Consider the following 18,491-nt stretch of genomic DNA (forward strand, 5'->3'; position numbering starts at 1 on the left):
AGCACCAGACAAAGTTTCCCTTCTAATCACATTCTGAATACAATTGCCTTCAGATACAACTTTTTGATACTTTTGGGATAAAAGTTTGTTGTGTGCGGTGTTGTTGTTTGATACATAGGGCCCATTGGATTCACATATGTTCTCCAGCATGGCTGATAATGCTGGAATCTACTCTCCGCAGCTGTGCATGTGTTAGGAGTAGTTGTTTCCACTGTAATAAAACACAATGAATCACATTGTCTGTGCTGATAAATTCCGAGTGAGTTAAAAAGTACATAAACTGCGGAGGAATCAGCACCTTCCCACTAAATAATCCCAGCTGCAATTAAACTGCTACATTCAGCTGTGTCTCAGTCTATTAAAAGTTGAACTGCAGCCCATTGTAATTCCCAGTGTCATCATGCCTGCACTATTCAGCCCTGGTGATAAGCTAACCTGAAGACACAGCTGAAGACACAGCTGAAATCCAATAATATGAGTGTCATGGCGGCCATCGGGTCTATGAATGGTAGTGGTTTATCATGGTCACTGCAGAAACCAGAGGCCTGAAATATGTCCACTGCACAAAAAATAAGGATAAGGACTTAAAGCCTTATATTAAGGGAGAGGAATAGTAGCACAGAAGCATTGTACAGCACTACTGCAGGAAGCCCACAGATGTAAAGGTCCAATATGACTATCGCAAACACATGTTACATACAACACACAAAAACCTTTTTTTAAAACTTTAACACACATAACATTATGCTAATCCCATATCATTCATGTATAACAAAGATTGTATAAAAATAAACTATTAATATCCTTTAAAAGCTCATCTATACTCAAGATGTAGGCTCACTTTACAAAATTAGAATTGCACTCGGAAAGTAGGGTAAGGATACAAGAATGAGCATAAACAAGTCCCCTCTGTCAATAAGATTCCATGGCACTCCAGTTTTAGGTAACATGACCTACATGACGACCCCAACAACCAGTTACTATAGCAGCTTTTCTCAACCTTTTTTACATGAAGGAACATTTAAAATGACATTTAGGTCTCAGGGAACCCCTGCTAATTATTATATTTACAGCTCATAGGACATTAGCATGAATAGAAAGTTGTGGACATAAGAATAAATAAGAGAATAAGGAACGTGGGATATGTAAAGTATATGCACTCAAGGCATCTCCATGAAAATTTTTATTTTCTGTAATAATAATGAAATATTATCACATTGGAGGTCAGTGAAAAAATGCCCCTTTGCATTGTTGGTCATTGGAAAAGTGCCCCTTACAATGGTGGTTAGTGAAGTGCCCATTGCACAGTGAAAGACCTCCTTGCATTAAAGGTCAGTGTGTGACGTTTACCTGTACATTTATGGTCAGTAGAAAAAGGACCCTCCTTGCACTGATGGTTATGCCCTGTACACACGATCGGACATTCCGACAACAAAATCCATGGATTTTTTCCGATGGATGTTGGCTCAAACTTGTCTTGCATACACACGGTCACACAAAGTTGTCGGAAAATCCGATCGCTCTGAACGCGGTGACGTAAAACTTGTACATCGGGACTATAAACGGGGCAGTAACCAATAGCTTTCGTCTTTTAATTTATTCTGAGCATGCGTGGCACTTTGTGCGTCGGATTTGTGTACACACGATCGGAATTTAACCGATCGTATTTTGTTGTCGGAAAATTTTATAGCCTGCTCTCAAACTTTGTGTGTCAGAAATTCCAACGGAAAAAGTCAGATGGAGCCCACACACGATCGGAATTTCAGACAACACAATCTGATCGCACTTTTTCCGTCTGAAAATCCGACCGTGTGTACGGGGCATAAGTGTGAAGAATTCCCTTTACATTTGTGGTCAGTGGGAGGATCACTCTTGCAGATAGCTGAAAATATCACTGGTGCCCGTGGTTACTTATTAAAGAGGCAGAAATTGCTCTTTTCTTGAGGAACCTCCACAAATCTCTTGAGGAACCCTAGGATTCCACATAACCCTGGTTAGCAAAGTCTCTATGGAGGTTGACTTCAGTCAAAGTGAATAAAGTAACACCCACAATATTGGGCTGCTATAGGTAATGTGATCTAATGTAGAGGCCATGTGACCTGGAATTGCAGCTCTGCCCTTCTAATACCCCTACCCTCTACACCTTCTCTAATTATTCCCTAACTCTACAAAGACCTAAACGTTACATCAGCTTTAACCCATTGGCAATACACTGTACAGTATACTGGGGTTGAACTACAAAAGAAGTGGAGACTGTTTACTTTGCAAAAGTGAATGTCGGTAAATAAAGTGAAATTGTGTTCACTATGGCAAAATAAAACATTATTTTTTTAAATTCCCTTGTATGTGATTGGGTATTCAAAGTGAATACAGGCTCGCCCTATTTACTAACATTTACGCTGCAAAATGAACATATAGCGGTAGATTTACTAAAACTGGAGCACTCAGAATCTGGTGCAGCTCTGCAAGGTAGCCAATCAGCTTCTAATATCAGCTTGTTCAATTAAACTTTGGCAATAAAACCTGGAAGCTGATTGGTTTTTATGCCGAGCTGCACCAGATTTTGCACTCTCCAGTTTTAGTAAATAACACCCATACTTTGCTAAGTGAGCAAGACTAGTGAACAGGATCAACTCCTTTAGTTAATGCGTCCCATTTGTGTTTTGAAATAAAGGATTGCAGTTGCTCATTTTAGTTGTTCTTTGCAGAAGAGATGCTTGAGAGGGGATATGATTTTAGTATACAAATACCGCACTGGTGACCCCACAACAGGGATAAAAGTTTTTCGCAGAAGGAAGTTTAACAAGACTCGTGGCCACTCATTAAAATTAGAAGAAAATTTAAACTATGTAGAGGGTTCTTTACTGTAAGAGCGGCAAGGATGTGGAATTGCCTTGCACAGGCGGTGGTCTCAGCAGGGAGCATCGATAGTTTCAAGAAACTATTTGATAAGCACCTGAACAACCGCAACATACCGGGATATACAATGTAATACTGACTTATAATCACACACATAGGTTGGACTTGATGGACATGTGACCTCACCTACTATGTAATTATGTATGTAACTTGTATTTCTAAATTCTTGTAATAGGAAAAACATTTAGACTTTTTTACCTAAAGGTTTGTCATTTGAACTGGTGTTGTCTATTCTTTGGCACATACATGCTTTTTAATGGGAAAGGCAATCTTTTATCTTTCCGATATCAGAAGAGGTCCTAGAAACCAGTAACAAGCAGTATGATCATCAAAAGTGAATGGCTCCCTGGCAGGGCTCATAAGTATTACAGTTTCATTTGTCCTACAAAAAAAAAAGGCATTCTGAGATGGCGAGTCCCTTTATAGGGAAACAATATGTAATGTTATCAGAGCTACACGGGTCACTATACCATGAGTAGTAGATAGAGTAGTTTGTATACTGTATATCTACTTGTATGTGTGGGCACACAGACACCTTTACATGTACATTGAATATATGTAGAGGTACATAAATGTTATTATATCTACAAGGAGAGTCAAAGAAAGTGAGCAATCAGCAGATCGATCTACGGATAAATAAATGATGGGATGAAGGAAGTCAAATCCTTCATAAATCAAAGCTCTCCCATCACAGGGTGACTCACATCCTACTCAGCTCCACTACAAGTTAACCGGTCCTGTGGTCCAGATCATAATTTATCAGTTTCCCCTCTTCCATTGTGACCACTGACTAACTAACCCCAAATTCCCGATAAAGGCTCTGCTAATCTCACTCATGGAAATGTTTTTGAAGCAAGAGGTGATGGCAGATGGAGTCAAGAGCTAGCCTGGGGCAGCAGGAACTGTGTGACACACACATAGACACACTCACGCTGAACAAATATATAGAGACTATATATACATTAAAACGTATATTCCACCCCCCTCTCCCCCCCAAATCCCCATGCACACCAATTAACTCCTTCTAGTCCATGATTTGTGCTTAGGTGACCAGAGTCCTTCTGATCTGGTCATTACTATACTTCTTCCAAAGGTACAAAGAACTGGAACATACCATTGGAATCTCTCTCTTTCTCACTCTTTTTCCTCCTGTCATGTTTTACCTGTCAAAACTATGTACCAACCCCCCCCCCCCCCCCCCCCCCAATAAAATGACATGCCAAATGTAGCATGTAAGGGGGTCCTTAAAGTTGAAGTTCCACTTTTGGGTGGAACTCTGTTTTAAAAGTCAGCAATGCAAAGCCAAGAAGTCTTAGTGCCTTCATTATTCAGCATGGTTGACCCTACTATTTCTTTTCTGTAATATTATATCATTAATCTGAACATTGGCAGACCTGGCAGAAGCATGTTTCTAAGCACACGCACGCCCACACTGCTGCAGGATGAGATACAAAAGATTTTCTTTCAACCAAATACAGAAGATAACAAGTTACATCTTTAACACTCAGTGATTAAAAGGAAACGTTTAACAGAAAGTTATTTACAGATTCTGTATAACCTTGAGCACTGTGTACAGGCAGACCCAGAGCTTCTCCAAGCTCCCTATACCTCTGGACAAGGTGCCCAGAATCATTAGATGACAATCTCCTGATCCAATCTGGTTCAGTGTGTATAAGGAATTGTGTGACATCTTAAAATAAGAGTGCCTGATCACTATTGTTTTTCCTGATACCTCACCCCCCCCCCCTTCTTCTCAATTGCCCTGAACAGAAACAATTATTTGATTAACCCTTTAATGCTACCTCCTGACAGCCCTTTACATGGGCTTTAATGCCCGAGAGGCAGCATGGATTCTGTATCATGTTGTGACCATAGTTTATTGACTCTCACATTGGTCACATGATCATAAGCCCTTGCTGCTGTTGGTGACAGTTCGGTCAGCGTGCTGGGAGCCCACCGTTCTTGCCGCCACATATATGTGTTACGCGGTTGGCAAGAGGTTGAAGGAATGGTCCACCCAAAACAGATATTTCTGTGATGGGTAATTGCAGGAGTGTTAAACAACATGGCGGGGTCCTGTATCTATTGAGGACTTTACTCCAATCTGTGTGACTATTTCCTACGCTGTCCACCTTTAGGCAATCCCTGAAAGTCCATCTCTTTGGAGAAGTCTATCCTGCCTCTAATAAACTGTCTTTTTTCCTTTCTCCATCAGCTCATCCCCCCATAGTTATTACCTTTTGTATGATTTGCCCTCCCTCTTAGATTGTAGGCCCTAACGAGCAGGGCCCTCTGATTCCTCTTGTACTGAATTGTATTGTAACTGTACTGTCTGCCTTCATTTTGTAAAGTGCTGCGCAAACTGTTGGCACTATTAATCCAGTATTATAACAAAAGTAATAATAATAACAATAATAATCAGAAAAATAACAATAATAATAATAGTAGTAAAGTAAAGAAATCTCACAGATCCCTTCATCCACGCTAAAATGTGCGGATGGGCGAATCCCCCATACAGGGCTATTGTACTGTGTCAGCTGGTTGTCAGGATACCCAAACAGTGCCTCCATCTGACTGAATGCAGGCACCAATCGGCTGACAGGATACCCAAACAGTGCCTCCATCTGACTGAATGCAGGCACCGATCGGCTGACAATTTTACAACAGGCTCCTTTGACAAAAAAATTGAACAATCAACTTTTGTTGAACGGAACTGTGCCTGCGCAGTCATACACTGCGCAAATTTTTAGTCAAGCCATAGGGAATCGGCCAAAATTGGAGCAGTGTATGGTCACTAGGATTTATCTGCTTTTGCAGAATACATGTTTTAGAACCTTTCATTTCAGGCAACAGAGTCACTTTAGGAACATTGGGAATCAATGGGAGCCATGTTACCCATCCCCACCCATAGACATCTATGACACATTCTGGGGGGTGGGGGGTGGGGGGCCTCCACATTTTTGGAATTCTTCCACATGTGTATAACTGTCAGAGCCATGCTGATCCCACAAACAGCTTTTATTCAGCTTCACAAAAGAAATATAACCAGTTAAGCTTTATATATATTGATGGGTGGATGGATGCATGGATAAGCATTTACTTAGCTAAAAAAATCTGAAAATCAAGTATGTCTGTTCTTTATACCAGAACAATAAAGCTACCTGCACAGAATATTTATATGACAAGAAAAAATAATTATGTGACAAAACATTATAAAAGGCTATGTAGCGGGAGGAAAGGGAGGAAGGTGAGGAAAAATAAGTGGTTGAGGGCAGGCGAGGTACAGTGGATTTCTGTATTCATTAAACACCCTTCTTAGCTTATCTAGAGCCAGAGGCTTGTCACCAGGACAGCACAATGTGTGAGGCTGAGGAGACAGGCAATGTGCAGCACACTGATTACAGTATCAGCATGGCCCAGATGTAGAGGGGAGGCAGTGGTGAGATTGGAGAAGAGAGAAGAGGAAGGTGAAAGGGAGAGAGAGAGAGAGAGAGAGAGATAGAGAAAGAGAGGGGGGAGACTGGCAAAGATTTCAGACAGGGACCGAAAAAAAAAAAAAAAAAAGAACATGACACCAAAAGTGACTAGAACCAGTGCAAGAACATGCATACACAGTCCTCTACATTATACATGTCCTGTGTATTATATTATATTATATTATATTATATTATATTATATTATATTATATTATCACCATTTCCTGCAATGTTATAATAAAAAGGTGAACCTTCAGATGAGCTGGTTATTATTAAAATTATATGTAAAAACAAGCACAGGATTTTAGTGTGGCATTTATCAAATTATAACTATAAGATTATACATGTTATTGGAAAATAGATTAATAAGAGAAAATGTAATGCAATTAATTCAGGGGCCAAGAAAATCCAGGCCACCTAGATATGTGGGAGCTCTGCAAAACCCAACAGATTTGTCTATCTATCTATCTATCTATCTATATACATTTGGTGGACATTATTGCAAATGTATATGTGTATATATATATATATATATATATATATATATATATATATATGTGTGTGTGTGTGTGTGTGTGTACACTGTATATACTGTATGCATTTACATATATATATATATATATATATATATATATATATATATATATATATACATATACATACATACTGTATATACAGTATATCTATCTATATAGCTATATATCTACTCAAAAACATACTGGTAGATTAATTGGCTCCTGTCCATAGTGATCCTAATATGTATATGTATGCATGTAAGAATTTATATTGTAAGCTCCTTGAGAACTGGTGTGACTGTACAATATATTTAAAGCACTGTGTTGGCACTACATTATTACCTGGAATATATATGTGTGCATATGATTTGTGTGTGCACATTGTATACAGTATATGCATACACACATATATATATATAGATAGATAGATAGATAGATAGATAGATAGATAGATAGATAGATAGATAGATAGATAGATATAGAGTCTATCTATCTATCTATCAATCGATCGATCGATAGACTCTATATCTATATATATATCTATACATATATACACGCACACACATTAGCTGCATATAAATAATATATCCATCCCTTTTATTATCAGCCTTTTATTCTACTATACATAACCAAAGCAACTTGCATCCCTTTTGCTCTCTCAACATATGTTTAGTAGTATGAACCTCCTTGGTGTTTTAATTAATTGTATTAATTATTCAGGCTAATTATTGCCAATGATTTTTCATTCCATGACATATACAGGGGGTAATGTGCTGGGTTGGCAGATCACAGCCTGATGTAAGGATGCAATGCAGAGATGGCAGTAAATTTCCTTTTTCTAGAGCTGGAGCTGCTGTAATGATCCTGTAATGATCCTGTAATGATCCTGCTTCCAGACTCTTTCTATAGAATGTAATGCCATCAGGTTCTGACCCTTTCCTTGCGATCTGCTTCCGATGTCCTATTGTGCCCTGATTTACTATACAATCTTACAGAAGTCTGCTCGATGTGTGTTGAAGATCACGATGTGTCTGTAGTGAGTGAGAATGAAGAGTGGTCACATCACCCAGGGGGTGGGGGAGGGGATCCCTCTGGCACATCAGACAGAGGATGGTTGGGGGGGGGGTCCTTCTCCACTCCAGAACTAATCCAATAATGTCCAAACATTGTCCTCACAGGGACTATCACAGGAACAAGGAGGAAAGTCAGAACACCTCCGACACATCTCCGGATGGAATGTGGAGGAATTCAAATGAAATCAAACCTTTCCTTTTATCTTGTTACATTGTTTCTCACATTGGATGGACTCTTAAAGGGCCAGTGAATATAAAATGTCATGTCACGTGCCATATCTGATAATTGCATTCGCTAAACAAACTTATCTTTTCAGAACTGTTTTGATACTCAGACTAAATACAATCCAACATTGTATCTAAAAGTGCCACATCGAGTCCCCAAAACAAACATCCCATTTCTTTGTATTAGAGCCATGTAAAATCACCTGATCAATGGTCCATGGAAAGGATGGAGAGATCCATCTCCATTCAGTTTGGATGATTTCCTATAGCTTCAAAAATATTATTAGAGTGATTTAAACCTATGTAGCCTGGCTAATATACGAAATAGCTTGATGATAGTAAGCGGCGAGCATTAGAGACCCCCCAGATTAAACCCATCTTCACCAATCGGCAGGGAAGGGGTTACAAACACGATGCCTGGGGTAACGAAGTGATTCGGTGTATCTTAGCGTGCGATAATGTGAGAAATCCAACATCTGACCATTGTAGGAGAGGAGCTATTCTCCATCACTTCATCTCCAATCCTTATCTTAATTATGCTCATTATTAGTGTAAACAGATGTGGTGCACATTCATGTGACCTCTCCGAGGAGGACATTCATCAGACTTGGGTGTCCTTCCTTCCTTGTGGGTTCAACAACACCTCCATCTGGGAGCCTTATCACAGCTCTGTGCCAGGAGGATCTACTATAGAGAGCTCCACAATATCCTCCATATCCCAGCAAATCATATACTCAATATAATACTCATCATATACTCATCATATACGACCCTTCTATGTATCTATCGGATCCAATATCCTCCATATCCCAACACATCATATACTCATCATATACGATCCTTCTATGTATCTATCGGATCCAATATCTCCATATCCCAACACATCATATACTCATCATACAGTATACTCATCATATACTCATCTTATACTCATCATATACGACCCTTCTATGTATCTATCGGATCCAATATCCTCCATATCCCAACACATCATATACTCATCATATACTCATCATATAGGATCCTTCTATTTATCTATCTGATTCTGACCATACCAATACATTTTATAAATGGGAGAAATTATGTTATAGATGTGTATACACCTATATACTCTACATATACGCCTATCTACACTCTACATACCTACCTAGAGACTTTATTTCTCCCTTTTCTTTTCTTTCTTTCTTTCTTTCTTTCTTTCTTTCTTTCTTTCTTTCTTTCTTTCTTTCTTTCTTTCCTTCTTTCTCTTTCTTTCTTTCTTTCTTTCTTTCTTTCTTTCTTTCTTTCTTTCTTTCTTTCTTTCCTTCTTTCTCTTTCTTTTTCTTTCTTTCTTTCTTTCTTTCTTTCTTTCTTTCTTTCTTTCTTTCTCGGGCGCAGTTATGCCATAGATGTTTACATACCTATATACGGTACATACATGCGCAAGTAGCTATAGTCACTATCATTCTATCTATCTATCTATCTATCTATCTATCTATCTATCTATCTATCTATCTATCCATAGATATATCTATCTATTTCTACGCACACGCACATTTTATATATGAGCGGAATTATGCTATAGATTTTAGATGTATATATAAACATACACTTCCTGTAGCCACAGCATCTATCTATCTATCTATCTATCTATCTATCTATCTATCTATCTATCTATCTATCTATCTATCTATCTATCTATTTATCTATCTATCTATCTATCTATCTATCTATCTATCTATCTATCTATCTATCTATCTATCTATCTATCTATCTATCTATCTATCTATCTATCTATATGACCTATTTGCACAACCTATCTAATCTATTCACATACAGGATGATATATATATATATATATATTCGTTTATTTCCTAGAACCGTACAAGAAAAGCAGGTATATGTACAATATTTCAATGTAGGATCTACGCACATAAATATGAGTATGTGTCATATATAATTGTACAAATTAATTTATAAATGCAGTACAACACACAGACAACAGTCCAATTAATCAGAAAGTGGAAATTTGGATGACTTCATACAATAATGTTTATGATACAAATATGATACACTCAAAACACAACTGTGCAAATGCAGATTTATCAAGAACGCATTTATATAAAAGGAAAGAAAGAAAGAAAGAAAGAAAGAAAGAAAGAAAGAAAGAAAGAAAGAAAGAAAGAAAGAAAGAAAGAAAGAAAGAAAGAAAGAAAGAAAAACATGATATGTATTGCATATATACATGTAAATAAAGAAAAAAAGGCAGGAGGCATGCTTACAGAGAACACACACACACACACACACACACACACATATATATATATATATATATATATATATATATATATATATATATATATATATATATATATATACATATACATATATATATATGTTGTATTACTGAATACATGTGACTGTGATTGACCCTGTGCAGTAGGTGTGTGATCGATTGTGTATAGATGTCATTGTCCCTGTGCTGTAGGTGTGTGATCGGTTGTGTATAGATGTCATTGTCCATGTCCTGTGATCGGTTGTGTATGAGTGTGATTGTCCATGTCTTGGGATCGGTTGTGTATATGTGTGATTGCCCATGTCCTGTGATCGGTTGTGTATAGGTGTACTTATTCCTGTCCTGTGATCGGTTGTGTATAGGTGTACTTATTCCTGTCCTGTGATCAGTTGTGTATAGGTGTGATTGTTCCTGTCCTGTGATCGGTTGTGTATAGGTGTACTTATTCCTGTCCTGTGATCGGTTGTGTATAGGTGTACTTATTCCTGTCCTGTGATCAGTTGTGTATAGGTGTGATTGTTCCTGTCCTGTGATCAGTTGTGTATAGGTGTGATTGTTCCTGTCCTGTGATCGGTTGTGTATAGGTGTGATTGTTCCTGTCCTGTGATCGGTTGTGTATAGGTGTGATTGTTCCTGTCCTGTGATCGGCTGTGTATTGCTCAGTCGAGCTACACAAGGTCTCCTCCACATTGTCATGCACAATCAGCGCCCATATTAATGGTGGGTGATTAGCGATCTGTCTGTCTGGGAGCCCACACTCTCTATCTGTCTTCCAGGCTGCCAACTAAAATCTTATAAAAACACCATTTGTGCTATTAAAAGCCGATCCAGACATGAGCAAAGTGTGGAGGGTGAGCGTGAGAATCGGGCACCGAGTCCCCAGATCACCTTCTCCAGCCCAGCATGTGACAGTTTCCCACACAACAAAAGACAGCCAGCACTCAGCCGGCCAAGGCAGCTATTACTGTGCCCACTCCATGCAGATCCCATGAATCCAATCCATGCTGTACAATGACTGCCCATTTCAGGGATTTTCACATCAGACAGCACACAAAGGATGTCACTTCCCAATCCCAGGTGACACCAAGGAAAGTAAATAATGGCTTCTCTTCTGACAGTTTACAGAAAGTCCTGCATTGAGGAGATAAGAACAACTGTGAAATATATCTATATATACAGATGTATAGATCTATATAGCTATAGATCTAGATATATATACACATACACTGACCATTAACACCTCTAGAAAAAAATCCCAGCTTTTAGGATTTTTATTTTGTTTTACTTTAGTGTTTACTTTAGTACATGTAATAGAACTATGATCCGTGTTACGATCAAATCATTGAAACCCTGCTGGGATTTGTAGTTCTACCAGGGCTGTCAAGCCTTGTAGATCATATTTGACCAGCAGAAGTGCAAGCTTTGCTGCGTTAGCACTACATAGCTCAGCATGCCTTGCAAGCATCTTGCAACTACTTATAGTTCCACAAAAGCTTGTGCCTCAGAGGTGGCTTTGTCCAGCAGAAACGTAAGCTCTGCTGTAGCACTACATATCTCAGCCTGCCTTATCAAACACCATGCTTCAAACTTCACATTTTGTCCTGCAGAAGTGCAAGCTCTGCTGTTTGAGCCTACTAATCTTAGCATGTCTTGCAAGCTTCCTGCTGTTACGTATAGTCCAACAAAAGCTCCAGCCTCATAGATCACATTTGTCTTTGAGAAGTGCAAGCTTCACTGCTTTAGCACTACATATCTCAGCATGCCTTGCAAGCATCCTGCGACTACTTACAGTTCCACCAAAGCTTAGGCTTTATAGGTCACTTTTGTCCAGTAGAGGCACAAGCTTTGCTGTAGCACTACATATCTCAGCATGCCTTATAAACATGATACTGACATCTATAGTTCCACAGAAAGCTTCAGAGTTTCACGAAAGCTTCAGCCTTTTAGATCACATTTGTCCAGCAGAAGTGCAAGCTCTGCTGCTTTAGCACTACATATCTCAGAACACCTTACAAGCAACTTGCTGCAAGTTATAGTCCCACAAAAGCTTCAGCCTTATAGATCACATTTATCCAGCAGAAGTACAGAACCTGCTCTGTGGTAGCAGTAATATCTCAGCATGCCCTGCAAGCATCCTGCTGCTACTTATAGTTCCCCCAAAGCCCCATTCTCATAGACCACATTTATGCAACAGAAATGCAAGCTTTGTGGTTGTGTCCCTGCATATCTAAGCATACCTTGCAAGCATCAATGCTGCTACTTATAGTCCCACAAAAGTTCCAGAGTCCCAGTTGTGTTACTATCCAGGGATTTGATTTTATCATCAGAAGCCTAGTTATTTACAGCAATCTTTGCGCCTGGGCACACATGTAATTGTAGGCTTAACTAAGCTGAAACCTTCTATATAATAGGCTGGATACAGTTAAATATTTGGCAGCAAGATACAGTCTATTGAAAACAGTCCTCAGCAGTATTAAAATTGGAACACAGTGTTATTTGAGCAGAACTTCTGCCCAGAACTCAGACTATGCTCGTTGGTATCTCTTCTTATATATTGATTTATTCCTTTTTAGACTACAATGTTTTAACCTGATCATTTTAAAGTGCTTAAATAACCAATGAAAAAAGCCCTGTATTGATCAGCACATTACTTTAAATTAATCCAAAGCCTTCATGTCAATGAGCTTCATAGAGTGCCTGGCCTCTGCTACATATCTTGGATTAAACCATTGATCCGATGCCACTGTCACCAAATCTAGACAGAGAGGAGCTGCTGGGATCATCCAGAGATGCCCACCAGGAGCCACAATGACTAATATGAGATACAGGACCCAGCTATTGATCGGTATGGATTGGCAGGCAGCTCTGAGAACTTGATTTGGATGAAGCTTGCAAAAAAATAAAAAAATAAAAAAGCTGGAGGAAACTGCCTGTTCACATTGGGTTTCCTAAGGAAATCTGTGCTGATCTGCAAGGAAACTGTGCATGACATTGTGTGTCCCACCAGGAAACACAAAACACACTATCAACCACCCAAAGCAGGCTGCTGCTTATCTCTGGCAAGCCTCAAATCTGTTAGAAAACAAGGCCAGATGCCCGGTCACTTCCACGACAGGATTAAAGGCTCCACAATGGAAAAAGATACATGTGGCCAGAGACAGGCAGCCTAGCAAAGCCCTGCACTGTGCTCAAGCTGGGACAGGGACTACAATAGATGTCATCTGGATGTGTCAACTGTCACTGTCAAGATAAACAAACAGATAGACTGGGTCATCCAGGAACACACTGCCCACTTGCTTGATGCGGAACTGATGGAAAAATGCTGTAATAACATTATTTCAAGGATTACATGCATAATAAATACCCATCTATACAAACTGGAGCAAAACTGCAACTATCAATGAAGGCTTATTTTTTTTTTATCAAGAAGGAATTTTGATAGCTGGCTGCAAGCAAAACTTTAGCTGGAGTTTTTGTAACTCATCCCTGGTATGTTGCAAGGATCTGTTGTGGCCAAATATTTGCACTTGAAAAGAAGAAGTACATAGGACTAGAGGCTACTGTGCACATACTGTATAAGGAGACCAAGCCAGACGGGTCCTGTTTTATGTCATTCCTCACTGCTCAGCCTGAGTGTATACAGAGCTGCACATGGAGCATGGACATACATGGATAACATGCAGCCCTGGGCCCAGGAGCTTACACTTTAATGTTCACTGACAGCAAGCTCCTTAAACTTTATATCCTGGAAGACCATCAAGCCAGAATTGGAAACCTCAGACAGAAATCTGTTTCCCCCATCATATAACAGAGCTCTCTATGTTTGCCATAAATTCTGTAATAAAGACGTCTTTGTTCTATCTGATTAAGGCGATTTAAACAATATGCTGCAGACAGTCTCTCCCTTCCCCCTCCTTTATTCATGCTATGTGGCTACAAAGTAGGACAGGAATTAGAACTGTCCGTATAGAACCAGTAAATCATAGAATTCATACATTTATTACATGTACACAAGCAACCTGAGCAATCACAATAAAATGATAAATATATCGCATCACCCTAAAGATAATAATAACAACAATAATAATAAAAATAATAATGGCACAACTGAACTTTAAATATCTACTTCTTCACTTCTTCATTGTAAGTCCTATTATCTAATATGGAACTTCTGCATTGCTCAAAAATAAAATCTTACAATACATTGGTACATAAATCTTACTCTGATAATGGATGTCAGCGAGATAATTCAGCAATGCATCATCCCATATCAGTACTATACTACCCATGCATCACATCCAATCGCCCATATCCTATCCTATACATCACCCCAAAGGTACCTATACCTAGGCATGACCCTAAATAAAATCCAATTTCTAAAAGATCTGTTCTTCTGTATCACCCCAGTCAGTGCACAGACCTACATCACCCCCATATAGACATGTGCCATGTATAAAGCTGTATAAGGTACACTCCTGCATTACCCCATAAAGAGCTGTGCATTGCATAATCTTGTATTATTCCCACACTTCTGCATCAGCCCATATAGAGCCGTAAAAGGTAAACTTCTAAATTACCTCTGTACAGTGTATATTATAATCCTACATCACCCCACATAGATACTGTGCCTAAAACACCCCATAAGACTGTACAATGTACATACTTGCATCACTCCATATAGAGCTGTATAATGTATACTCCTGCATCATCCCAAAACAAGCTGTACAGTCTGCATCACCCCATATAGAGCTGTGCAGAATAAGCTCTGATCATCCCATATAGAAATAGAAATCCCATATATAGCGTGTATTCCTCATCACCGCATATAGAGCTGTGCAGAATAAGCTCTGATCATCCCATATAGAAATAGAAATCCCATTTTTAGTGTGTATTCCTCATCACCCCATATAGATATGCACAATGTACATTCCTGCTCACTTTTTATAGAGGTGTACAATGTACACGTCTGGCAATCCCATGCAGATATATATGATCCCGATCATCCTATACAGAGATGAATAGTGCACTCCTCATCACCCTGTAAAGAGCTGCACAATATAAAATCTTCATCACCCCAGAAAGGGCTGTACAGTGTGACACATCGGATTACCCCATACAGAGCTGTACAATATACAATTCTGATCATCCCATACAGAGCTGTACAATATAAAATCACGATCGTCCTATACAGAGCTGTACAATAACATCACACTAATCCCATATAGAGCTGCACAAAAGAATGTTGATCACCCCATATGGAGCTGTACAATATAAATGTCTGATCACCACAGACACACACAGAGCTGTATAATATAAAATCATAATCACTCCATACAGAGCTGTACAATATAACACCATGATCAACCTATATAGAAGTATACAATATATAAGGTTCATTGCTTCTTTTTCAATGTACACTTCTGACCACCCCATACAGAACTATTCAAGATATCTTTGTGATCAACTCATATAAAGCTATTTACTGCATCCCTCCTGACCACTCCATATAGAGCTGGTTATTGTATTCTCCTGATTATCCCATAAAGATCTAATCATTGGACCACTCTGATCACCTCTTATAGATCTAATCATTGCGCCCTCCTGATCACCCCATATAGATCTATACATTGCACTCTCCTGATTGCCCCATATAGAGCAGAACATTGCACCCTCCTGATAACCCCATATAGATCTATACATTGCACCCCCCTGATTACCCCATATAGAGCAGATCATTGCACCCTCCTGATCATCCCATATAGATCTACACATTGCACCCCCCTGATCACCCCATATAGAGCAGATCATTGCACCCTCACCCCATATAGATCTACACATTGCACCCCCCTGATCACCCCATATAGAGCAGATCATTGCACCCTCACCCCATATAGATCTACACATTGCACCCCCCTGATCACCCCATATAGAGCAGATCATTGCACCCTCACCCTATATAGATCTATACATTGCACCCTCCTGATCACCCCATATAGATCTATATATTGCACCCTCCTGATCACCCCATATAGATCTATACATTACACCCCCCTGATCACCCCATATAAAGCAGATCATTGCACCCTCTTGATCACCCCATATAGATCTACATATTGCACTCTCCTGATCAGGCATATATATCTATACATTGCACCCTCCTGATCAGGCATATAGATCTGTACATTACAACCTCCTGATCAGGCATATATATATATACATTGCACCCTCCTGATCAGGCATATAGATCTATACATTACAACCTCCTGATCAGGCATATAGATCTATACATTGCACCCTCCTGATCAGGCATATAGATCTATACATTACAACCTCCTGATCAAGCATATCGATCTGTACATTGCACCCTCCTGATCAAGCATATAGATCTGTACATTGCACCCTCCTCATCAAGCATATCGATCTGTACATTGCACCCCATATAGAACTGATCATTGCACCCTCCTATCACCCCACAAAGTCTGTGAACTTTCAGTATCACGTTGGCTGTGTCAGGATGCAGCAGACCCTAAAAGAAGGTACCCCCCCCCCCCCATACCCCCAGCTGAGACCTCTCCGAGAAGCATCGAATGCTGACATCCTACTTACACTGGAAGGGGCTTGAGATTCCCACCATTCGCCACAGGCTTGTAACTGCAAATAAAAGTTCCTGCTCCGTGCCGGGGAGAAGCGGAGACGTCTGGGCTGGGGGGTGGTGGGGGGATACAGAAGAAGGAGGGGGGATGGGATGAGGGGGGTCTGGAAAGTCGTAGCCCCAAAGTGTAGGAGAAGAAGAGGAATGCGACCAGATGATCGGCGTCCGCTGTCACAAGTCAGAGAAGAAGAAGAGGAGGAGGAGGAGGAGGAAGGAGTCCAGCTGGGGGAGGTGAGGAGCTGAGCCGGAGGGGCTGCACCCCCTGGAGCCGCACTCTGTACACGAATATTCGGTGCTGTGATGATCGGAGGGGTGCGATGTGTGGATGTGTCACCGACGAGGAAGAAGCCTGATCTGTGCTGATTTCCACCATAAGGCTGCGATCTCTTCCTCCCCTCCTCCCTTCACCTCCTCCCCTCCACTCTGTTTATTTCTTCCTCTCTCTGACACTTGGGCTCCTTGTAAAGTCAGGCTTGCAGCTCACTGGCAGCAGACGGCCGGGCGGTGCCCCCCAGGTGCAGGGCAGGGAGGTGCAGGGCAGCGAGGGCTCCCCCAGCAGTGGGAGGTGATAGAGGTAGCTGCAGACATCTGTGTCTGGGAAGGGTCAGGGAGGGTCAAGTCCTGCTAACAATAGGGACAACACATTGGCTTTTCCTTTTTTTTTTTTTTTTTGGGCTGTGTGCCTGCTGCTTTCTCCTGGATGTTTTGTCCCTCTTAGACCTGGTGGACTGGTAACTTGCTCCCTAAATCTGCCTGGCCTGCAGTAACCCAAGACAAGCACTTTCCCCCCTGGCCATCTGGACTGTCACAGCTCCTCCTGCCTGCCTGGGACTCATCACTGTGCACAATCCAAGCCTCTCTCACATCCTAATCCCCTTCTGTTACTACATTCTTTTTTTTTTTTTTAGTTCAATCTGTTTGTTTTTGCATTAAGTAATGGTCTAAGGGACAACAAAGAGGTGCAACTTGTCTCCCATTTCCTCTTCATCTGACAAAAATTATTAAAAAAAAAAATCTATTTCAGGCAAGTAGCAATAGAGAATGATATCTGACCTTAATATGGAGAGGAAAACGAATAGCCTGTACAATCCATGAATAGTGAGAACCTGGGACACACGTTCGGAAGCACAGGATTGTCTCAGATGGTCCTTTGGTGGTCTGGTAAGGATAACCTAGGAGGCTCAATTTAACACGCTAACATACAAAGATCCTTATGTTCCAGAAAGTTATTTTCAGTCCAACCAGATTTAAAATTAAAGGGGAACTGCAGTCTGCTAACATAATTTGTAATAAAATCATCTTTGCCATTCTGAAGTTTCCCTCCAACCACTTTGCATATTATTTTATATATACTGT

The 18,491-nt window shown here is 40.1% G+C and overlaps 1 protein-coding gene across 2 annotated transcripts in view; it reads right to left on the reverse strand.

Moving 5' to 3' along the window:
• RUNX1T1 (RUNX1 partner transcriptional co-repressor 1) overlaps window positions 1-18,117 on the reverse strand; it is a 216,015-nt gene extending 197,898 nt beyond the window's left edge. Inside the window, exon 1 of one of the 2 annotated variants that reach the window (XM_073631944.1) lies at window positions 17,090-18,117. In XM_073631944.1, coding sequence (XP_073488045.1) covers window positions 17,090-17,117 — 28 coding nt within the window. In that variant the 5' untranslated portion in view covers window positions 17,118-18,117. Of the gene's footprint in view, window positions 1-15,421; window positions 15,441-17,089 lie in introns of those variants that run through there. The other variant, XM_073631947.1, reaches the window with a different exon arrangement.
• Window positions 18,118-18,491: the final 374 nt, after the last annotated feature.

Source organism: Aquarana catesbeiana, linkage group LG05 (genome assembly GCF_042186555.1).
Source record: "Aquarana catesbeiana isolate 2022-GZ linkage group LG05, ASM4218655v1, whole genome shotgun sequence".
NCBI lineage: Eukaryota > Metazoa > Chordata > Amphibia > Anura > Ranidae > Aquarana > Aquarana catesbeiana.